The following is a 25380-nucleotide window of genomic DNA, read 5'->3' as shown; positions in this document are numbered from 1 at the left end:
TCATTTGGTGATTACATTTCATGGAATTGGTCGTTGCTGTAAAAGCCTGATATAATATCTGTATTTTGTGTTTGAGGACTGTGAAAGCTTTTGGCAGGGTGTTTCCAGGATTTCACTCCATCATTCTAAAATCTCCCAGAATGCCGAGCAACACGCGGTCATGATTGATCTTAAAACCACTGATTTTATTTTCGTTTGAGCAAAATATTATGGATGGGGCTAAACAAGGCATAATAGGCCAAACCCATGGCAGCGCCTGACCTGCCAACAATCCAGACCCACTCCCAAGGTTGGCTGCCTCGCTGGGAAATATTGTGCATTAATTTCATTTAGTCTCCCCTCCAACATTCAATGGTAGAAGTTAATTAAATTGCTTGTCCATTGTGTTCATCCACTTACAAAGTTAATGATATTGTGCCGGGGAATTAAAGAGCATTTTATAAAGCGCACGGGATGGGAGCTGGCAGGCACTACATTGCCCAGTTGAACCCTGTCAGTCGGCAGGCTTCTGGACACCCTAATTAGCGGTGAAATGGATGCTTCCATCTGCCAATTTCCTGCCATGCTCATCAGTCGTGCGCTCCCTCCTCTAACCTGCCCGGCAAAGGTCTAGAGCAATAAAACCGTCATAGCACTGACATCCAACTAAATCAAGCACACACGCGAAAAAAAAACATGAATACATTTATACAAGATATGACTTGGACTTTAAAATGGACTTTTCTTCCCCGAGTCCAGCCTAATCAAGAAGAAGGAGTTTGATAACTTTGTTAAAATGTTTAAAATGCACTGTAGCGCCAGCATTCCTTCTATTTGCCTTAGGAAAAATCACAGCAAAAGCATTAGCCTTCACCATCAATCGATCTAAGTGTACCTGTTGAATTTTTTAATAAAACATGCACTATTTCCAAGTGTACATGAAGAACAAACTAAAGTTAATGATATCTGCTCGGTTCCTGAATTTAAGTAAGCGATGATATTTTCATATATTTTGCTTAGAGGTCCATGCAGTCCCACCTAAATATATAACAAACTAATGCACTAGATAAGAGTTGACAAGACATTCTGGCATGGCACTATTGGCATCCAATGCATTTTGTCTAAGAGGGCTGGCAGCGATCATTCACTGCCAGGGTCTTCGAGGCAAAATGTATTAAACGTCTAACACTAAAAGGAACTGAAAAATTAGGATTCATAGCCAGTTCTCCCAGTTTAAATGAATTGGATGCCTATCCTTGGCAAGCAATGAGTTAAATACAATTCAATGTGTTACTGTGGATTAAACCTGGGTGTGTTCCTATTATAATTCATTTTAAAATCATCAATTCTATTTTGATTGGCATTTTACAACTTTAGTATTTGATTTAGTCATGAAAGAATAGAAAAATGATATTTAAAAAAAAATCAAAGAATCATGCCTTTTTGAGTTTCTACCCTGTTGTTTTTTTATTATACTGTTTTATTCCAAATGATTTTATGTCATTGTCTTTATTTAAGTTCAATTACTTTACTCTTAGTTGACTTGTAGTTATTGTCAAAGTGCAACAAAAACAAACAAATGTTAGGAGTACAAAGTTAGTCTGAATTGCACGCAATTTTTGGGAAACATTTTCGTAGTCAAAGAAAATAGAAAATCTGAAATGTAAACATTTCTTTCTGCATTGTGTCACGATGGTAAATTAAACAAATTCATTTTTTCATGTTTATACCATATTTATTAGACTATACTGAACACGTGAAATACTTTATTTTCCCAAAGAGTGACAGTTCGTCTTATGTAATATATCGGGTTAAGCTTAATAACGTCCAACCTATTTTTCTGGAGCAAACTCATCCCTCACAAAATCCATGATTAAAACAATGAAACAAATGAAAATTACAATTATTAATCAAACAAAATTGACAATGTTAAAAGATTAAGAACAAATGATATGCAGTAGAATTGTGGCCTACTTTCCAGCAGTAATAACTCTGTCGCCTGGCCTGAAAAATAACATATTCAAAGAAGCCATGAATAAGATGAATGTCTGCCTAATTTGATCAAATTCAAAAGTCATAACAATTGAGAACATTAAAATGACATTACATCCTCTCTATAATCTCAGAGCACTGCTTGGTTGCCATGGCCATTATTCAATTGTTTCGTTTGCTGGAACATAAAAATATATTTAATACACTTATCCTCATTAATGTAAATCATATTTAGCTATGGATGTCCAATAATCAAAAAGAATATTTCAACTTGTAATTCCCATCTGAAACACATTCCCATTAAGGAAATAGGCCTGTGCAAATGACAGGTCTTCAAATTCATCGATTTCTTTTTCTGTCTGCAATCTGGAGAGGCTGCTAATGCTGTCAAGGACTGTTCATCAATCTATATTTTTTAACTGATTCGATGTTGCGACTATTCACGTGGCCTCATTTATGAAATAATTGATTGAATTAGGATCATACTGACTGAAAGGAATGGAACCAAGCTAATCTTTAGAGGTTGCTGTGGATCAAATCCTGAAAGTTTGGCACGGACAAAACTTTGCCTCGTGTGTGTGTGTGTACGACGGTTTCAAAGAGACACTCAGAGGTTCAAATGAAGGTGCCGAAAGACAAATAAATCAGGAGAATGTCTCGTAATGTCAACTGATAACGTAGTCAAATGGCTTCCACAAAAAAAATGATTTTGCACCTGTCCGCCTTGGCTTCGGTTACGAAACCAAATTTGTCATCTAAAGAGTGAATTTTACTAGCTACTTTTAATTTCGCTATATTACGACTCATAAAATTAAGCAGTGTGACAGGCGTCTATTTCTCACCATTAAGAGCCTTTTCAAAGTTATTTTCTTTTGGCTCGCACGCATGATACACTGAAAAGATATGACATCTTCATCAACACAGACAAATTGATGGAGCTTTATCACCCCGGGTGCAGAAATTGGATTGCACAGAAGATTTAAGGGGGGGTAAAAACCCTTCCAAAATATTTTTATTCTCATATGAAAAAAATAAGCAGCTTTCTGTCTGGGTATGAGCAGAGGCGTTCTCGGAGTACAACCGTGCCCACAGGAGCGTGAAGCTTTAGAGGACTCTGCAAAACATAGGCAGCAGCTCGTCTGAGGCTAAGACGCCCGTCCAGTGGTTCTTTGTGGCCTTCTTTGTCTTTATGTAAAAGCCAATGTGCGCCAATGATGTGTTATGTAAAAATCCCAGAGGCTTGATCTAAATGGTTGGATATCCTCCATGCTAGCTTAGTTATACTCGAGTGCATTGCCACTAAGAACACATGGACGCTGCATGAAAAGCAAATGTAAATGCATTCTTGGCTTCTCAGATATCGAGAAATTATGTCATAGGTCCTTTCCTCTTATTGTATCATTATAATAATAAATTTCAAAAAGCGAACAACAGAGCACTTTTTCTTCCGCAGATGTTTCTTTTCATTGGACCAATCACACCATCCGGCCTTTTTACGTGATCCCTCTTAAGACTTAAGAGCTTTGAGATGCGAGTGAGACTGTGTGTGACCTGTGCCAGGGAAAGAGTGGCAGCAAACCCGTGTATACCCGTAAATATAACCAAAGCAACGCACGAAGAAAAGAGGATTTGAAGGGGAACCATGCAAGTCTGAGCAGGTGGTACAGTACTTTACTGCATATCATTAGGTCACGTGTTACAGCATTTTGAAACAAGAAATTCAACAGGACCATTGGAGTCTTTGAGGTTATGCAGCAAAATATCATATACCTAAATTTGGCATTTGATGTCGAACAGTAGTTAATGGTTTAACCATTAATCCAAAAGGGAAAACAATTGCATTTGTAAATCCCAAAATTCAGAAGCATGTCTGACTTTGAAGTTTCTGCCGCATGTGGAAAATGGTGTATTGTTTCATTTCTCAGCATTCCTTCAAGAGGTACTTCATTCCAAATTGGCGGAAGAGTTTAAGTTTTGTTGCAAAACCACTCAAGTGTAATTAAAAATTTCAACCATAATGCTTCAATTTATTTGAATGAGAACAACATCCAATCTAATTACAGAGTTTAGCAAATTAGTCATTAGCAACAGAACAGTGCGTTCCGGGTGACACTTTAGTATGAACTTGTGCAGTGACCTCTTCAATGAGGCACACGTTGAGTTTGATTAGTTGCCGTTTGGGAAGTATTATAAACTTAAGATATTTGACATACGAAGAAAGTATGATTGTTATATTAAGTCATCTTAAACCTTATAGAGGGATCACTTAATATCAGGCTTTGAGTTTAGTACAACTGCGACAACTGAAGGGGAAAAGCAAGCTTTGGTTGGTTATAAGCTTTTATCAATCATCATAGGGAATATGGGAAATTTTCTTTGAAAGCGGCCATCAGTGAGTTAATATATTGTGTAATTAATTGAAAATAAAGATCTATGAAAAGGAAAGAAATCCTCATTATTGCTTTAACAGTAAATACTTCTCTGGCTTTACTTGGTGCCAACAAAATAATAGATAAATATGCAACATAAAACAAGGGCAACAATTCCAGCGAACATTTGTGTGATTGAGTACATTCGATAAATTGGCCAATGCACTCCAGTGGCCAATCATAGGAGATGTATTTTGTATATGAAACAACATTGGGACAATTCATCAAGAGCTACAGCAAGCTCCGCCATAAAATTCGTTCATACTAAGTTTCATCAGGCAGACTCTGGAGATCCCCTACTTGCTGGTTTGCCCAGCACCGCCCCTCATCTGCTCAAACCCGTCCAAGATGACCTCCGGAACCCCACGGAGACTACATTAATTTTACAAACAAAAATCAATTGGCCAAAGAATAAGACAATGAAAAGGCCTCTTGTTAATACACCAAGGAGGGCACATCCTTTAAGATGGGAGTTTATGGTTGTTTTTTTATCAGTAATAGTTTAACAGCCGGTGGCAGTTAGGGGACAAAGCAATTGCTTATTTCCTCTGAACCCAAAGATGAGTCATTCCAAATAAACACATACTCACTAAATTTAAGATCCAAAAGGAGGCCATGGGACAATTTTGAAGCCACTGACTGCGTTTGTTATTTCAAGCATATGATACTAATTTGTTTGATGAGATGGCACTAGATTGTTGAGAATTGAAGGCAACAAGTCAAGGGTAATATTTTAGGCCAATTTTCAGGCCATGTGCCTATTTCATACTCTGTTACTATAATAGTTGGCAACATTGTTGAAAATTAGTTTAGGAAATTATGATTTTTTTTTATCAATAAAAGTTGATTTCCGTTGAGGGTGAGTGTTTCCAATTTCTTAGTAAATGGGCGGGATAAAACCAGGATTTACATTTGCTGAAATGTTTTTTGTGAGCTATAAATATCCATTACTTTAACACGCCAACGAAAAAACACATTCAACATTTTTGAAGTTATTGCAGTATTAGTGTATGTGAAGATAGGATAACTAATACGATTGGGAATTAAAGTTTTATGAATTCTAACTTTTTATCTTACATGAAAATTGTGGGTTAAAAAAATAATAATAAAATAATAGAGGAAAATTAAACTTTTGAGGGCATCACAATCTTTTTTATATCAAACTTATATAAATAAAAAAAACTTATATAAATAAGGCAACTGGCTTTATACTGTAACTTCCTTTAGAGAGGATTGCATAAATAAAGTGTCCAAGCTAGACAGTTATAACAGATAATTGTATATGATAAAAAAAAGCTATTATTATTATTATTATGATGTGGTTCCATTACTTTGACAGCAAGCGAGGTATCATCATCTGAGAGACGGCTGAGTGACTAAGTGTGAGTGTTTAAAATGGCCTATGTGTTTAAAATGTGCTGCACAATACCTACTAATTCTATTAAGTGCCTCTGTGGTATAGCAGTGTGGTTTTGGGTTGATGTAAATGGAAGGCTGGTTGACTAAACAATGCAATAGCATTAGAATAAGGTGATTGGATGGCAAAGTAGAGTAGACGGCCTATGCCTAGCCTGCTTGGACCTTGCCAAGTCCATTATGTGTATTGGAGACAACTTGACATCCGTCATGGTGAGCTGCCAGCCTGAAGAGAAAAGAGGCCGTTGTTTTGTTCAGCCTTTGTTGTCGAGATAGCTTCCACCTTGCAACATCAAGGTATAGATAATACAATCAAATGAAGACCTTATGAGCGATCCATCCCACTTTTCAATCTGCACCGGGACCTGTAGTTTGTTGACAAAACCCTTTTAGTCAACTAACTCAAGGACATGCATATAGACTTGAGTTGTGTGTTTGGACCACTGCTAACTAAGCTATCATGATGTGTGTTCCTTTTCTCTTATAATTCTAGTGACGAATGCAGGTCAACAAGTTTCTCTTGTTTTAAGAAAAGAAAAATAATGAAAACCTTGTATTTGCGCACCTTGAAGAGATACCAAGTAATTGGAAAGTTAGAAATAATCTGCAGGCTCATTTGATTGAAACTCTCACAGAGGTATTAATTGACAAAATATGTTCAATAACGTGGGTTTAATTTGCACTGGTGTACAGAACAAATTGATGCTGTTTATTTTTATCTCTGTAACTAGATATTAGATGCATGCTCAATTTAATTCAATTTTTAAATTCAATTTAAAATTTAATTTACTATCGTCATTAATGTCCCTCTGGGGCAAATTCAACAGATGCTGGCGGATATTTGTGTAGCACGCCACTAAAAAACTGTTCACACAGGCACACACTGGAGTTGGTTGGTATAATTACTCTGATACCTTGCTCAATGGTGCCTCAATTGTAGTTAGGAATTTGTTTATTTCACATTTTGTCTGCAGATAGGCCCCTGCTACACTAGTGGATTTATGTATAAAAGCTAAAATAGTAAAGTAATTTTTTAAATGAATTCCTCTCCAACAATAACCATCAAAACTGCATGAAAAGGCAGAATCTTTCACTCATTAGCTATTATATTGCACTTGTGGTCAAGGTTATTCAAACAGTTTGACCTAGTTTTTGAGACTATTCTTTTTACTTATTCAGTACCACTGACATACTTATACATATAATCCATGTGAACTGTGAGGCCTGGCTGTGAATGATCATGTGTCATTGACAGGGATGGACATCCAATCTATTTGAACTGGGAAACCTGGCAGGGAATGATCATGCATCAAAGCCACTGGCAGGGACAGATGTCTAATCCATTTGAACTGGAAGGGGTGACACTGATTATTTACTGCCAACCTTCCCAGTGAATGTTCACTGCTAGCCCTCCCAGTTCAAATGGATTGGACATCTACGGAATCGCCATCAACGGTGGCAAATGGGTTAAAAAAATACCAACAAAGAGACACTTGAGTAAACTGAAAGTGGAAAAAAATAATAATATACATTATATTTATTGAATTAACGAAACAGGCATTACTTTTTAAAATTATCGGGCTTGGGAAACATTACCTCATATTTTGAAGCAATTGATGGTTCAGGTGAGTCTTTATCAGAATGCACTTCTTCAAATGTTTAAAAGGACTTCATTTAGGATTCTTCAGAGAGCAAAATGTTTTCTTCTTAATGTGTTTGGTCATTACTCTGTTCGAGCTTTCTGACAATGGGCAGCATACATTGCCCCGACAGGTCTATGATATCAATATAGCACCAAAACCACACAAATAAAGAGCTTTTTACGTGTTAATTTGTATTTAAAATTGCTTTTGTCAGTTTCCAGACAAACAGCCATATTTATTTATTTTACAACGGACGAGACACTGATCCCGTAAGTACAAAAGCCTCAGCCAATTATTTTGCGGGGATAGTAAAAAAAAAAAGAGCACTGGTTTAATGCGCAATTGTTTGAGTGTCTTCATCCGAGATGAGCGTTAAGACGTTTCAACTATAATAATTACCCCATAACGCAACGCTTACCACCAGACAAGCCACAGCCCTTCTCCAAACGAGGAAGAAATTGCTTGGATTTAATGTAACGATTTTCCTACCCCCTCACGTTGATTATAACAGGTTGTGCGTGACACTGGGCAAGAGTGAGGAGATCAATTCCCCTGGAAGGGTTGTCTTCTTCCGACAGCCCAATGAGCCAGGATGAGTGGAGGAATCACGGACCAGCACATTGACAACCACCCGATTTTAACCTTCTTGTGTTGTACATGATACCGAGCACCAGTAAAGGGGCTCCCCTTGGACCGAGTGAGTGACCGTCGATGCATCCATTCATCCGTCCCTCTATAGTAATACACAGCCAACGCGGGGAAAAAGGTCAGGCCGGCTGAATGTGGCTGGCAAACAGGCAGCAGGGGGTCTAGTGGCCCGCGGATGAATCACAGGAGAATTGGTGCATGGCAGTGAATGAATAAGCCGCCATAGCTCCCCAAACCCCATTATTTCCCTCCTTCTCCAACTGGGCCTGAAATTCATGTCTGCGCATGCTGCCAGTTCATTAGGGGGAGGATGTCATTCCTCTTCTGGCTGCTGCAGGACAGGCCAGGCGGGCCCCAGGAGGACCCAGCTCGGTTTAATTCCACATCAACCGCTCCACTGAGGGCCTTAATCTCTGCTTGTGTGATCAATACTATATCAGTGTAAATTAAAATGACAATTTTAAAGTAATTAAGCCTGTTAATGCTCGATTCAAATGTCATTATTTGTACAAGGAGAAGCAGAGGAGAAATTTTCTCGGCGTGTGAGTGTCCGTGTTTGTGCGTGTGCGTGTAATGGTGTCAGGGGGATTTGTGGTAGGGAGGGGGCTATGTCCACAGTGACAGGTAAAACGCTTTAACTAGAACAGCACATTTTTGCCGCTGTAGTCACAAAAAGAAGGGTTTAACAAAAGCAGATTAACTCTCCACCCATGCCGGCCTGCAGACCTCTCCAATTTCAGAGGAGGGTAACCCAATTGCTGAAATCTGATTTGCACAGGCAAACCCAATTACGGCCATATTAGATGAGAAGTGGCAGGGAGAGAATGCTTGCAGAGGGAATCAGGAAAAAAATAATAGGGCTGGGGTATTTAGGAGGGGGGCAAAAGAAATGTGACACAATAAAAATGCACTTAAGAATAGAATGAAGCTCAGCAGTAATTGTGTGATTAGATTATTTGTGTCTACCCGCTCACTTTGCTTTTGAAACGCTATTTGGAGTCATTGTGATGGTTAGAATGAAATAAATGGGGCCCACTGTTAACCCTGCGTCTGTGTGTGTCCTCTCTCATGTGAGCTGAGGTGATGTGTAAGTGAAAAGGAAATTAAATGATCACATTGTTGCTTGTTATTATGACAGGCTCACAGCCAATAGCCAGCGACCCGCTACTACTCACTCATAGAGAAGATTCACCAATTACTTCCAGTCGCAGTACTGTATTTGGGGGGCCACACGGGGCTGGGTAAAACTTCCAATTGACATCATTTACCTATACATTTGTCCTAATCCCGAAAAGAGACAGGGATGTATCTCTAATTCACAAAGAATGCTATAAACTAAATGCTCATCTGTTGACAAGAAAGCAGGGGATGAAGAAAAGCAAACACCACAGATTCAAAGATCAATCATGGATGTGTGCATTATGTCGATGCTCAGCTCAGCCAAAATACAAACCACAAAACAGACAAAGCTGTTGTCATTATTGAATTTGGTTTTAAATGGATGGGTTTTGTTTGTTTTTGCAGTTTCATAACAAATGCTCTGATTACTTTGAAACAACATAAGATCCAAAACCCAAAGCAATGTCCTGAGTGACGTCGTTCGTCACACTCAAATTAGTAATTATACCCCGAAAGCACATGATGGAAAACCAAGGAAATTACCATGGAGGGTGCTTTTACGCAAACCTGAAGAAGGGTAAAAGATATACGGGGGCTTTTCAATCGTCTGAAGAATATATTTGTTCGCGTCTAAGCTGTCCGATCCATCACACTGTCTGACTGGAGTTTCAGGCGCCAACTCTTATTAATTATCAGATCATTTGGAGAAGAGGGTGACAAGAGTGAAGTGTTGGAAATGGGTGACCAGGCAACTGATCAATTGAAGCAATTGCTCCACGAGAACTCTGCTGAGGGTGATTAAAGTCAGATTGGTTGTTTGTTCCAGGAGTGGTAAGGTTGCGCAAAGGCTGTTGATGGTAAGTGAGCTCACAATCTTGTAACGCAAACATAAGGGATTGCCCGTCCACATTACCACCTCAAATGTTAACCTATTTAAAGTCTATTTAGACAAAAAGGAAAATCTGCCCTTTTCATTGACATCAATGACTGCTTTGGATTTTTGAGGGTGGTGCAGGTTAGACAGAGAAGAGCTAATTACTATCAAGAAGCAGACTGCAGATACTCTTGTTTAATAAAGAAATGTTGGAAAAAGTTTGAATAATTAATGATATTTTGAGCTCTAGAGTCAATGTATTATCAATATTACATTTATTTTGTTTTTTACCCGTATAGTTAATATTGTTTCCATAAATAAAACACATTGTGCTTTTGTTCATGGATAATGATCAAATGGCATCATATTTTAAATATGGCTGTTGCCTGTATCCCTTTTTGTCTGCCAATAAATGTCAACAATAAATCATATTACAACATCCATGCTGGGTTTGCCTATACAAGCATGCATGCTTAGGCTTATGATGCATACTCATTATTTTAGAGTGAAGTGACTGGGGTGGGGGAGTTGGGAGGGAACCCCCCCCCCCCCCCCCCCCCCTTTCTCCTTGGAGGAAGAGAGGACTGTGAAGGCTGTGAGGGCTCTCAATAGAAGGAGGATTATGGAAATCAAAGAGATTAGCTAATGGGAATATAATGGCCAGCAACTGCCTGGGTCAGATGGGCCATGCAAATGAAGCAGCGATAGCCACTGGTGAAGGGAGGATCGATATGTATGGGTAAAGTGGTGGCTAATGATAGCCCTATATCAAGATGCGCAAGACAGCCATAAATGAACAATGGACACCCCCTACTCACAACCCACTCACACACATATGAAGTAAGTATATCATGTAGGGGAGGGATGCCAAAAGACAGAAGAGAGCTTTCAGGGGGAGCGCAATTGGGAAGCAGAAGATCTCGCCAGCTCCGTCTCGTCGATGTCAACAGGCAGCGTGTGCTTGCATGGCTCTCATCGGTCCTGACAAAGCACTGAGATGCAGATACCGGTTTAGTGTCGTTCTCCACGCTCCACCAAGTATCTATTCATCCCGACTTGGCCTCGAAACACAACAAACGTCCTTGTGGACAATCAATACTAGTGCGGCTTGGACTGCCAAGTATTACGACAGAATTTAGATACACTAAATAGTTTACATTCCTATGGACTGTGGACAATGTGACATCTTCCATTTAGGTGTGCAGGTATTAACCTTCTCAAGATGTATGAGGTAAAGCGATATCGTAAAACGCCGCAGTACGGGAAATATGAAAGCTTTTATCATCTAAATAATTGGAACATCACCTATCTTATATATCAGAATACCAATTTGGAGAATGTCAGAAAAATTTCAATTCCAGGTGCGGGGTGGCAGGGACCAGCACGCCGTGCTTGGCCTCTCCCCCTTTCATTTTCATTCCTGCCCGCTCGGCACAGTCATTCATCAGGACCAGGGCAGAGGACACTTTCCGGCTGCTCACAAATGCATGGAGCAAGCAATAAAATTAACCTTGTGGCAATTGTTTTCCCAACCATTTGATGGTTCTGTGTCAGCTCATCAGTTAAAGCGCCGGAGGATAAAAAGTCATCCTCGGATGTTCAACAAATTATGACTTGGAGTGAAGGAGACTGCTAGCTGATTGACGCTAAACTAATGCTAGATTATTGAGTGTGAGCTGAAAATCACTAAAGAGAATCAGGGGCTTCATATTTTATGATTAGAACACGAACCAAAAAGATGGTTGGATGTCATTTAATGCTCAGCTCGACATGGTTTCACAAGGCCGGCGGGGGAAAGCAGTAGACGAGAAACGAACGGAGGGAGGAATAAAAATCCTTCACATGGTGTTTATTTTCTCTCAACCGCTCCAAACCAATCAATATTTTTAATTTGGGCCCCGAGTTATTATTTTTCACATCACTGCGTGCAGCGTAAAGTGGCTCATATTTTAGCACTAAAAAGATCGATATGACAGGCTCACCTTCACTCTGCACCCTCTGTAGTTGGGGCACACACATAATGGACACTGGCTGGGAGCAAGCTGTTCTGCCTCATGGTGGAAAAACAGCATTACAGAGCAAACATCTGCAGAGCTTAAACTGATCGGCCCATGTGCCAAAACCTACCCATAGAGCTGTCTTACTTCGATCTTGAACGTATACATTATTAGTATTGCAACGATGCGATTTTTGGACTCCCAATACAGCTGTGTTGTATCGGCAGATAAAAAATATATACTCAGGGTCTTAGGGGTTCCGGAACCTTCTTCGTAATCCCTAAAACCGATGACATCATTATAGTGCAGTATCGGTACTGATGCAAGTATCGCTATTGGTGCGACACTATTCATTATATACATTTCAGAAAATATTTTCAGAGTAAATGCCCTCTCTCTTTAGGTCATAATTCACAGCTGATGGCACATTCATTGATTGTTGCTCAAAACGTCTCCTGATTAAATGTGAGAATGTGTGGTTGCTTGCATTAGTGTTTATTCGACTTTGACACTGCGCATGCGAGTGTGTATATGCACTTATGTGTGGCCTAAGCGTATGAGTGATGGTCGTGCAGAGTTATTGCCTTGCAATATTAAAGAGCTGACATCTACTCCATTCAAGTGGCCTTAGCTGGTGTCGTACTTCCCACCATATTGAAATAAGAGCTCCACTTAGATTTAGTTTTGCAATATTTTAACCTGCTTCTAAGGCTGGCACGGGGAGAGCAGCTCCTGCTAGTTAACCTCCGTGTGTAAAACCAACATACTGTACACGGGGAAGCATCCTCTTTGACCCCACTTTCTCTTGCTGTAGATAATTTTTACATGTAAGCCTATTTTGTTTTACCATAATAATAAAAAAGAACAGGGGGTGGTGATATAGGATGCTGTTTAAAAAGGTGATAAATGCATTTGACACACATTTCTGAGCCATACTGCAAACACACACTGAGGTGTTGTCAGCACAGAGGGACACTAAGTGTTCATAAATTCCTAGCTGAGCAAGGCGGTACTGATGATTGTATTACAACATGCTGCCTAGAGGAGAATTAAGACTCACCTCGAGATTGAGAGAAGCTGAGCTACGGTAAATGCTGACAGATCTGCTTGTTGAAGGACTGATTATTATGTGCTGAGGACGATGTAGTAGGTAATCAAATAATATCGACGACTGCTTATACTTCAGCTTTTACCTTGATAACACAACGCCATCATATACAGTATATTGTTACATGCACAATAACCTTCTTAGTCTTTTTTTGCCAGGAAGGCACAAAGACACACTTATGTTCCTGTCAAGTGCAAAAAAAGTTTCAAAATAGATAGAGAAAGTGTATACTGGGGCACAACAATGCTGCAGCAGAAAATGGTAAGATCACTAAATTGGGTTTTATATATAAATAGGTTCTCAATGCATTCATCTTCAGAGGGATGTGAAGTATGGCACATCCACTGATTGATTAAATACAGTAGTTGGTTAAGAGGTGTCTGTTAGTCCATACATGATGTGTTTATTACTCTGATAGTTACGTAAGTACGCGCTCACATAGCAGAAGGATATATCATCTGTGTCCTGTCAAGCCACACAGACTGATTTATTCTCCATTGTTTCTGCCATTCAGATCTTGTAGACCAAAGACGAAGGTTGCCTTTGATTTCCCGTTAAAATGCTTTGGAAAACATAGACATGGACATGGTTTGCATACGATATGCGCAGGTAGGCTGGCGCAGTTCTACACATGTCGAAGTGCGTGTCTAAAGTGGGAACAGGGGCAGACATTTGAGCACATCATTTGAAATGACATGAGCAGCAGCTCCAGGGCCAGGCCCACGATAAATATTAATGGCCAGGAACATGTGGATTGGGAGTTGAGTTATCGGGGCGGGCCTTCCTAATTGACATTTTACCTGCTGTATACCTTAACAGGACTGTAAAACACCCACTCTCAGCCACAGGGGTGCCGTGTCACTCAAGTTACGTCCTATCATTGCAAGCCCTTACTGAGATAAGACAAGATAAGAACATTATAATTTAAGACTCTTTATCATCCAAGTATGTCTTTGTTATGCTGATTAGCACCTCACAAAAAGCTGGTGACCAGTCCAATGTATACTTTGTATACATTGCCTTTACCCCAAAGACAACTGGGATAACCTCCAGCTCACACACAAACTGTTTCAATAGATTAAGTACAACAATAAAAGCAGACACAAAACAATCCTTAATATATAAACCAGAGGAAAAATGTTATTCCAGGAAAGCCTTTCAAAAAATCATTGTCTTTCAAAAATAAAAAAAAAGGCATTCACTCACTTACACCCACGCACAACACACACACACAGAGCAAATAAACAAGCTGACCTTTATTTTAACATACACTGGCTACATTACCATATTCACACTCAATCAAACAATTCACTTGCACTTCCTGAGACAGCAAGCAACTGCATACAGAATACAACAACACACACAGGGAGCAGAAGGCTCAGACTCCTGAAACTTGCCACTTACATTATCTGAAAATTGACAGGTGGAGCAGACAACAAACAATTCTCCCCGCAGCACGGTGAGAAAAAAATCGAAGATTGAGAAAACAAATATGAGTGATGTCATCAAAGCTAAATGGCAAGCCCTGTGTGAGGGGGACTAAAGAGTCTATTCATATTTACTGTTGCCTGAATTTCAATGGAAACATCACAGAAAGGACAGACGTTGTTTCTCTTTCCACAGACCAATCCACAATGACAAGAGCAAACTGTGATTTCTATTTGATGAGAATAAAAATACAGCAAAAAGGTTAATCTATACACAAACACGATTAAATAAACAGCTCATAATGCCAAGATATGAAATGGCACATAATTACATTTCCAAAAGGCCAGCGTTTGTAATATTCTTTTAAAGAGCATGTGTGAGTCAGCGGGTGCTGTGATTTATGAGAGTTTGTGGAAATGCAGTGGAGCATGGCGGAAATGCTGAAAACGTGTTGGAGGACAACGATAGACACATCTCAACAGACACACACAGATACACACACAGTGACCTCACCACTTTTATGAGCACAAAATCTAGTATGATGATAAAGAAAGAAGACAGAAAATTATGTCTTCAATGTAATATTTAAAAACATTCTTGAAATCATTGGATATTTCAAGCAGAACGGTTTATGATAAATAAAAAATAAGAAATACATAAAACAGGTTGGAAAAGCCTCACTCTGACTCTTATATTTGGGTGTTTAGCGCCACCAAGAGGAAAAGTAGTGCCTCTGTTACAGGTGTGTAAGGAAAAACTTTTGACAAGCCAAAAAAGGAAGAAAAATGTATATACAGTCAATTTTTATAGAGTAGAAATGACTTGAGGTTTTGTGTTAATACGTTTTATGTCATCCAAGTTCATGTGCAATTGGTCTTAAAAAACAACACAGAAACGTATACAAAAGTTATTGAAAAAGGTATAATATAAATATTTAAAACAAATAATTCCAGTTAATTTGACTAATGCCTAAAATGAAACAAGGTACTACTCTATGAGGTTCAAAAACTTGTTTTAACGTTTTGGGAAAACCTAACCTTAGGATATAATAGTGACACATGCTTAATTTGCGTCGGGGGAGGACCAAACTCAGTGGTTGTTGATCCTGGAAGGCAGGATTTAAATTTGTTTCTACACAGATGTAACCAAAGCTTTTTAGTAGGTAAACAAAATATTATTGTGCTATTGACTCTATGAAAGTAAAATCGAATGGACAGAAAATACACCTTTTTTGATTTTGTTTTTAAAGTTGAACATCTCTGCATAGGAGGATAAAATGTACATTATCTATTTGTGTGGTAGGCAAAGATCTTATAAAGGCAGGAATAGTTTCAAAGACCTATACTGCCACCTGTCGGGTATATAATATCAATGCATACTAAATGGGAATATACAGTGTTTTTATTTAATGCACTTATAACCTCTAAAGCAGTAGTGTCAAATGCACAAAAAGACCTAACGTTATCAAGTTTCAACATTAACAGTTGCCTTGAATATAAGGAAATAAAATATATTCATAATTATTTGATTTAAAAAACATGACAAATACGTGGGGGGAAAGGATCTAAAACAAACCATTCAAAAAGATTAAAATCATTATGGACTCAAAAGTTAAATACAACCGACAAACACTTAACATGATTACCATCCCCTTTTCTAGAGTTACTCTTGAGCTGCTACTGATTCCACAAAATGCAACCCACAATAAACAAACTCAATCTGCCACATACATAATCACAATCTAGACATTTTTCTTCAGGAGCACTTCAAGATCTTAAATGTAGCGCCTGGCGAAAAAAATAAAAACAGACTTACTGTGAAATGTTCCGGTGACTTATAATTTTCATCGAGGTAGACGCGAGCTCTGCTGTACTCCTTCATGGCATCACTAGACAATAGCTCTCTGGTGAAAATACACAAAAACATAGTTAATAATTCGAGTAATGATGGGAATTGCATTCTGTGTAAAGGACAACAATGAAAGAACATGAGCAGTGATTGCAATTTTGTTTTAAAGAAAAATGGTGTGGTCACATGTACAATAGATTGCCACTGCTGTCCAATGCAAAAGAAAGACATACTTTGATAGGGGGTGCAATAACATTAAAATAGCAGTGTGTGAAAAAGGATCGGAAATTACAACTTTGGAAAAAGACTCATTGTTTATACACACATTGTTTACTTACTTGACAAAACTATCCACGTGTGACATGGAAGCCTCATAATTCTTCCCTCCCACTTCTTGACAGTGCACAGCTAAGAAATGAGGCTTATGTGACTGAACTGTCTGTAAAACAAAAGAGTCAAAGATTGAATTCAAAACCAGACGGTTGGAATTGACAAGTGAGATGTATGTAAGGATATTTATATTCATAATTAAGAAACCAATTGTTGTAAATAAAACGCATTGGGGCAAAAATAAAACAGAAGGGAGTGTTATCATTTTGGGCCATCTTAACCTTTTAATGACTGTCTTTTAAAGCTGCTGACTAGACACCACTGTGTTTCTAAGATTAAAAATCAACTTGTATGATAACACAGGACTAAAACAACAGTTTGAACAGGTGCCCATTTTTTATTTATCGTTACACAGCTTTGTGACATGTAACAACATGTTCACTAGGAACAAAGCAAGTTTGTTGCATAATCGTAACATAGACCCTTCACTTAATCGTTACTTAGGGATGTGTTTCTGTTTCTAAATGCATGTACATCAGCTTTTGACAAATGCTCACATGTCAATATTTGTTCAGACATGCGGTCTCACACGACACGCTGTACCAACAGCAACTTTACTACTGTTGCAACAGTTATGGGAGGACAGTTTACCAGGAATCCAAATACAGTTACTAAGCATTTTATGAATGTACTTCATTCAACATGCATACATACAGAATAAATTAGTCCACCAAGTCCTGTAGCCTCCTGCTTGGAAGTGTTTGTGAGTGTTCTGTCAGGGGTGTTCAGAGTGGCTGACCTCTAATGGAAAATCAATATCACGGAGTGATTTACAGCACTAGGGCACTCACAAGGTCAGCCTATGGATGGCAGGCAAAGCTATACATCAGTGTCATAGAGTGTTGTGAGTGGGGGAGCCATAGAAGCTATAAATGGCCTGTGGACCCCAACCCAGCCCAGACACTTCACGAGCAGCCCACCTCAGCAATGCATTATGCTCACTACAGGCCCAAATCAAATAAAATTAATGTATATAGCAATAACACTATGGATTTTCCATCAACCTATGGCTTGTCACTTATCTCAATGACCCACAAATGAGAAGGCTCAAAGCAGCTCAAACTTGCAAAGATTAGTAGACCTATCAGCTCTGAGTGGGAAAGGGCACATTTTCAAGAAGCTTTCACCAATTAGCTGGAACAAAGATGACTTGAGTACATTTTCGTGTACAAATTGTGTCATTCAGCTGCTCTCAGTTTGTCTTTCCAGGTTATAAATTTAGCTCTGGTTTGTTTCACCAAACATTTGGGATATATTTGCTTAGTCTAAAGCCGACATAGTTAAATCATGTAATTTTCTCACCACGTGACCACAATATAAGTCCACGTAATGATGATGTAAATGTTTAAATGTGCATTAAAAATGTACATTAAAATCAATTCATAATTCATATTCATTTAGAACTGCTGTATTACAGCTACGTCACTGCCCTGTTTAATATTTAAACTACTATATATAATATTTAAATTGTATTCTGTATAACAAAGACCTCCCGTTTCAATGTGTGTTCAAGCAACCTGCGGCTTACAGTCAAGTGAGCTTCATAGTGTGCAATGTTATGGGTAATTAAGAAAATAATATGTAAACTACATTAAAGATGTACTACATACTACTTCGAAATATTACACCCTTTCCAAGACTGAATGTGGGGACCAAACAATTACTGGCCAGTGATAGCGCAGACAAGTCCAAAATGCAAATTTGGCTGTCCAACTATTGAAAAGTGTGATACAATGCAAATCCATATTTACCCTACCAGAGCAGTGGTGGATCTCCATTTGCCCATTGTGTGCAAGGACCAAGCCAATTTGTTTTTGCCAACATTTCCAATAGAAATATGCTCCCTTTAATGAATTAGGTTTGTTGTATGTGTCCATTTGGACCGCAGTGCAACATTTTAATCACCAATTATCAGAGTTACAGACACACCACTGATCTGTGAAAATTCCATTCACCTAAGGAATTCCCCCACAGTTCATTGGTGTGGGCATATACAGACAGAGTCCAAGTATATCAATATTCGAAGGAGGAGTAGAGGTTTAAACAAGGCGGCAGTGTGACCTTTGCTACAGTTGCAAGTCGATAAAGTGAAGTTTAACAGCTTGTCTTGTTTATTTTATAGGACGTTGCATAGAGACCTCGGCGGGCATATACAAAATGAGCACGCCTTTCCTTATTGGCCTTCAGGTCAGTCATTGTTGATTGAACTACAGCACACCTTTAAGCAGGTTTGATCCACAAGTGTATTATCTGTATATGTTGAAAAACTGAAGTTTGCAAATAAGCAATTGTATCTGTCATTTTATTATATGGTTACAGAATTTGGATTTTATTTTCCAGTTATTCGATAAAATTTCCAAAATCGTTTAGAACATATATTTAATTGATTGCTTGTTTTTGTAAGAAACATAAGTTGGTTGGTTGTCGTTGAACATTTTTTCAGGCCACCACGCACGAGTTCAGAGTCATGCGTTTTTCCATGACATCAGTACAGAGCTGGCATGCGGGACAGCCTGAACCACACAAACGACACCTCACACTCTCACTTCTTGGTCTCGTTGAGCACTCCCTTTCTCTCTCTCACTCACTCACTTGTTCTCTCCTCCACTTTGCAAACAATAGTAGATCTTATATATTTTTCCAAGAAATCCAAGAAAACGCAACACTTCATTGCAGTGATTTAGTACAGAGAATAAAATCTGAATGTGAAACAATTACATTAGTCTTCAATTTAATAGCAGTCCAATGTGACTAACTAGATTAAGCCACGTTTTCAGTATATTTTTATTGCTACATGTCAAACAAGTTATCAGTGGGAAATCAACAAAATATGTATGGATTGGAGTATATGTATATTCTTCTATTCTTGTAGCTTTGTGTTTGACCTGAGCCAAAAGCAACGTGGACCTGTCTACAATTTGTTTCAGGTACCGGTCCAAACATGTTTGTTAGGTAAATTTATATTTAGTTACTTATTTTAATAATTCCATTCAACCCTACACAACACTAGTGACACCACCATGGAATTAAAGCGTAGTGCTCTTCAGTATGATATTTAACAGAGGCTAAACATTTTGGTTAACCCCACACAAATTCCATTTATTGTTTGTTAGACAGAAACGCTAACATGATCAAGGCCAGCCATACGTACCTGGTAAAACTCCCTCAGCCATGTTTTCTGTAGATTTTCAGGCTGAAAGGAAAGGAAATACATTGTTATTTGTGTTCAGAATATCATCCCTATTCACACATTGGCACAAGTCATTTTTTAATCTCATCTCATCTCATTTTCTGAACAGCTTTATCCTCATTAAGGTCGCGGGGGTGCTGGAGCCTATCCCCGCGGTCAGCGGGCAAGACGCGGGGGACACCCTGGATAGATGGCCAGCCAATCGCAGGCCACAAGGAGAAAAACAACCATTCACGCTCACACTCATACCTAGAGGCAAATTAGAGTGCCCAATCAGCTTACCACGCATGTCTTTGGAACGTGGGACGAAACCGGAGTACCCGAAGAAAACCCAAGCAGGCCCGGGGAGAACATGCAAACTTCACACAGGTGGAACGAACTGGATTTGAACCCAGGATTCCCACTGAGGCCGACACGCCAACCGGCTGCCGGGCCGCCTCATTTTCTAATGAAGATTTCAAAGAAAAAAGTGTGTGTGTACTGACATGGTTCATGGTCACTACACTAGATAACCCATCAAGCTGTGTCCTGCTATTTTCCTTATTTTGCAATGTCTCTATTATTATTCCATCCCTTTTTTCCTTATTTTGCAATGTCTCTATTATTATTCCATCCCTTTTTTCCTAAACTTTAAAAGGCTATTTTGAGAATTGGACTCCACTTCCACTGTGCAACAGGAAAAAAGACATGGCCCTGGGTTGTCTACTGAACCATTTAAGGAGAGATCTTCCTCTGCCGATAACTAGGTCTGATGAGCAGCAGTTGTGTGTATAGAGATGTCCTTGCATTCTTGTTAACTATAAGTGTAGAATAATCATTTATTTCAAACATCATTTCGCTCGGCTAAATTGAATCACTTGGCAATTTTACCCAAAAAATATTTGCAAAATGATCGTCTCTTACACCCTTTCAGATTTCAAGTTGGTACTTTGTGATCCAATGAGATGGCCCTGAATAAATTGAGATTTTTTTGTGTGTGGTTTGATTGATAACAGCAAAATATATCACAGCAAAAGAACAAAACACAATATTATCTATCTGCTCATATGAATTTACGGATATGCATGTAGATTGACTGTGATGTGCTTGATTATTTTAATTATTTATTTATTTTATTTATGTTTTTGTGACTGAACTCTTTCTGAACTGCAACAGATGTATCTCACTAAGCTGCATGCTTTGTGGACCAATGTCAATATGTTTTCACCCTGGCTACCAGAGCTTAAGTAATAGGTACATAAATGAAACGTACGCTTGTCTAAACAGGCAAGTAACATGAGAAGAGGTTTCACACTTAAAACAAGAGGGCATCTTCAGTTTTTAATGTCAGATGGAGAGACACAAATTGTAACTGCGTTAGGAGTCTCTTCCTGTTGGTGCATGATTTAGGTTAACTTTATTAGAAGTCCTTTGTAGGGCCAATTGTTTCGCAGCAGCTCACAGCCACGCGACAGACGTGCATACAAACAAAATCAACAACAGCAATAACAATGTACAGGGCTGCCCTGCATTAGTTGCCATTATTGATGGGGGAACCTGATTTTGACAGGAACAAATAACTCATCGTCCCCCCACTAACGGTGCTAGACGTCCAATACATTTTGATATTTTTAACATTTGTTATTTTGCCCTGTCCCACTCAAAATGGTTTGGCCATTCCGTGTAATCAATGACACTGGAACATTAATATTCACAGATATCCTACCAGTTTAAATTAACTAGACGTCTATCATTGTGAATGACAGGCAATGAGTGACACTAGCCTGATCCTTGGCAATTTTTACCTTTATATGGGGGATTAATTATTCATTTTCAAACAGTAAGCAGCCACTAGGGGGAGAGCAGATGTTTAGGGCTATATGGGGCTGCATAAATGAATGTTGCTTCCCATTTTATCCGTAGTAGGTTGACATTTTTAGGGGTATAGTTTAGCAAACTATCTAAAGATTTAGCAAGTATGTTTATCTATGCATGCACCATCATCCAAGCTTGGGGAAGATTCGACAGCACATACTGTAGGTCTATATAAGGGAATGAGCACTGGACCTTGTCATTAGTCACATGAACAGAGGAAGAGAAAAAGAGGTCAAAACTAAGACAGACAGAGTAATGGAAACCTTACAATGAGAAAATGATTACCTGAACTTAACTTTTGTTTCATCAAAGTGTCTCTGAACATCTCATGTCTGTCGGTGCTCCATTACAGAAGGGTTGATTATAGATTGACTATGGTTAGCAGCATTATGTTTGATGTTGAAATTTGTGCCTAATAAATCCTCGTGGATTATTTTTCTCTTGCAAAATACGAATGTGAGCCATTACACAAGTGGTTCTGCAAATTCATATTGCACACTGCAAGAACCATAAAACAGAGAGCAAACATAGCCTAGTAGCAGCAGTCATGCTGACAGTTTTATAAACGATTTCTAGACCACTTGGGGAATGTATGTTCTAAATCAGGGTAGGGCAAACTATTCCACAAAGGGCTGCAGTGGGTGCGGGCTTTCGTTACAACCTCTGATTAGGAAACCTTTCCACAAATCTGGTATTTAGAAGTGCAATCAGTGGATTGCAGTCAGGTGCTTCTAGTTTCAGCAGAAAGGCCATGGATTAAACCAGAACTGGGCAATCCGGTCCTTGAGGACCGCTGTGGGTGCAGGTTTTTGTTCCAACCGATCCAGCACAGACAGCTTAACTAATTAGATTTCTGCTGAAACAAGAAGCATCTGACTGCAATCCACTGATTGCGCTTCTAAGATACCAGATTGGTGGAAAGGTTTCCTCTTATGGGTTGGAACAAAAACCTCCACCCACTGTGGCCCTTTCTGGAATTAATTTCCCAGGTCTGGATTAAACTGTCAAAAACCTGCACCCGCAGGGGCCTTTTAGGACTGGTTTGCCCACCTCTGTTCTAAATCAAGACAACGTGGGGTCAGTTGCGAAAAAGAAAAAAAAATAAAGCATGGCAAATAATTTCCAGGACTTTCCAACATGCTCAGATGTAGGCTGAACCACAGTAGGGCGTCATTCTGTGCAACAGATGTTGACCTAGCCAGCGAGGCCCGGAGGAGGCCCAGTAGGGAGTTTGAGGCCCAGCCGCTGGAGAGCAAGACAGTGAAATAGAAAAAAGGTATTGAGTGACGCTTGCCCATGGAGAGAGATATATTCACCCATGGCATTTTGCACCATCCACAGCCTATCAGAATGTAATTTGCAGTTAATTAGAGAGCAAGGCATACAGACTCAGAGGTAAAAATAAACCCTGTAGCATCCCAAGACTATACACCTCCACTTCCTCTGGCAGCCTCAGTCACCTACTTTTCTTCACCTCCTCTATCACTTTTAAAGCATCTTCCTAACTTAATGGCCTACTTAGAGCAACATCTGGAACCAGAAACTGGATGATTTTTTGGAGGGCAAATTCCCCCAATAACCCGAATTGAGGTTTTATAATAACAGACTTCATGAAATATGTTATCACACATTTCATCACATTAGAAGTAGTGCAAATAGTTTCTTTGCAACACCCTCATAACCATACATATACTACAATACAGAGTACACTGTAGATTGAAAAATGCATCAAATCACATAACTCAGTAATGGAGACGCGCAGAACTAGACATATGTGACACTAGATGGGTTAGGACCCTTAATAATGTAAGTTTTCTATCTCATTAGTAGGGGCAACAATAAGCTAAATGGAAATTATCCAAAAGTTTTTATATTTCAAGAGCCCCAAATTAGTTGGACCACAAAGCAGATGACTCGGACTGAGGAGGCGTGTCACAATAATACACCTCCAGGACAGGCAACTCTTGTGCATGTTCAGAATGATGATCGAATTTTTGAAACAAGGTCAGCGCTTTCAGAGACTAACCAGCCGCCTAAAAATAATCAGCCAAGACAGGAGGACACTGATTGATGTATTAATTTAAAGGAGGGCAGTTGAAGAATTAACAGAGGAATACACTCATTTGTTGATGTGACTATCTATTGAATGGCTCCTTTATAAATCATAACAGAGAATGACATTAAAGATAAATTTGCTGGAATTATCCAATCACTCATTATACAAAGTGCTTATGCTCAGATTCTCAGGTGCTGCAGGCTATCCCCGGTGACTACATGGGTAAGAGCGAGTATAAACCCTGACATGACTGTCAGCCAACTGGTGGGCATTGAGAGACAACCCTTCACGCTAATATTCAGACAATTGGGAGTGGCGCTAAGCTGACAACATGCATACTTGACTCACTTCCTGGAAAAATTATTAAAGATCTGATTTAAATTTTACCATCTCCCATTTGAAATATAAAGCACCACTTTCCTCTGGCACTGTACCTGTACCTTTGAGAACAGTTGTTATTTGGCCCCTTTTCAAAAAGATCCCAACCTTGACCCTAAAAGTCTCAGTAATTTTTGGCTAATATCACATCATTCATTAATCGCAAAAGTTCATAAAAGAAAAGAATAGCAGTTTTTATTATAATGCCAATGTTGTTGCCGAGGTATCGTTTGAAGCTCAATAGAGTGTGATTTCCTGAGTAATCAAATTATTTTATGTCAAAATGTCCAATACAAATAATAACAAATATAAAAAATAAATCACAAGATAAACAAAAACACAAATGGGCAGCAGCAAATCAACTCACATAAACACATTCCCCCCCTGTAAGTGTGAATCAGTAATGCAATCAGTTGGGATTTTTGCAAAATAGATGTCATCAGAATACAGGAAATTACAACACTTGTGTGGGTTGATATTCTTTTACTTGTGCTAAGACTGTGGATGGGTTTGGTATCTGTTGATGAAGCTTCTGAAGAGTAAATTTGAATTTGTGTATCTGATGTGGAATCACATCTCAATGTATAAATCAGGAAATACGCATCCAAGTTGGGCAATACATAACAGAATTCAAAGGTCTGCAATTGCCAGGATCTGACTGCTATTTGAGCTCTCCCACACACACCTCTGCCATGTGTTACTCAACAGAGATATCATAGTCCTTGTTTGATGCATAGAGCTTTTTCAATGTGATCTTCACCAATGCCTCTGCACTCAAATAAGTGTGTGGTATACTTTCCTTTGAACCCAAATTCCCAAAATGTATACAATTATATGTTCCCTTTCCATCAAGTCTACCTGAATCACACGTAAGCCATCACATCAAAATTTAGGCATTTGTTGTTTGTAATGTTTAAGTTTTTTGGGATAAATTTTAAAAACCTAGTGATCTTCATGCATGTTTATGCACTCCACTGCATCGGGATGTACACGCATAGATTCTCATAGCCCTATTCTAGATTACTTTTTTA

At 38.9% G+C, this 25380-nt stretch overlaps 1 protein-coding gene across 3 annotated transcripts in view; it reads right to left on the bottom strand.

The window, feature by feature from the left end:
• Positions 1-25380, bottom strand: part of inpp5a (inositol polyphosphate-5-phosphatase A) — an 83046-nt gene that overhangs the window by 52694 nt on the left and 4972 nt on the right. For all 3 annotated transcript variants that reach the window (XM_077613469.1, XM_077613467.1, XM_077613468.1), the window contains 3 exons: positions 20023-20064; positions 16820-16920; positions 16449-16536 (listed from right to left, as the gene is read on the bottom strand). In XM_077613469.1, coding sequence (XP_077469595.1) covers positions 16449-16536; positions 16820-16920; positions 20023-20064 — 231 coding nt within the window. The remainder of the gene's footprint in view (positions 1-16448; positions 16537-16819; positions 16921-20022; positions 20065-25380) is intronic.

Source organism: Stigmatopora argus, chromosome 11, assembly GCF_051989625.1.
Source record: "Stigmatopora argus isolate UIUO_Sarg chromosome 11, RoL_Sarg_1.0, whole genome shotgun sequence".
NCBI lineage: Eukaryota > Metazoa > Chordata > Actinopteri > Syngnathiformes > Syngnathidae > Stigmatopora > Stigmatopora argus.
Note: the sequence above shows the minus strand (reverse complement) of the source record. Positions and strands in the feature narration are given on the sequence as shown.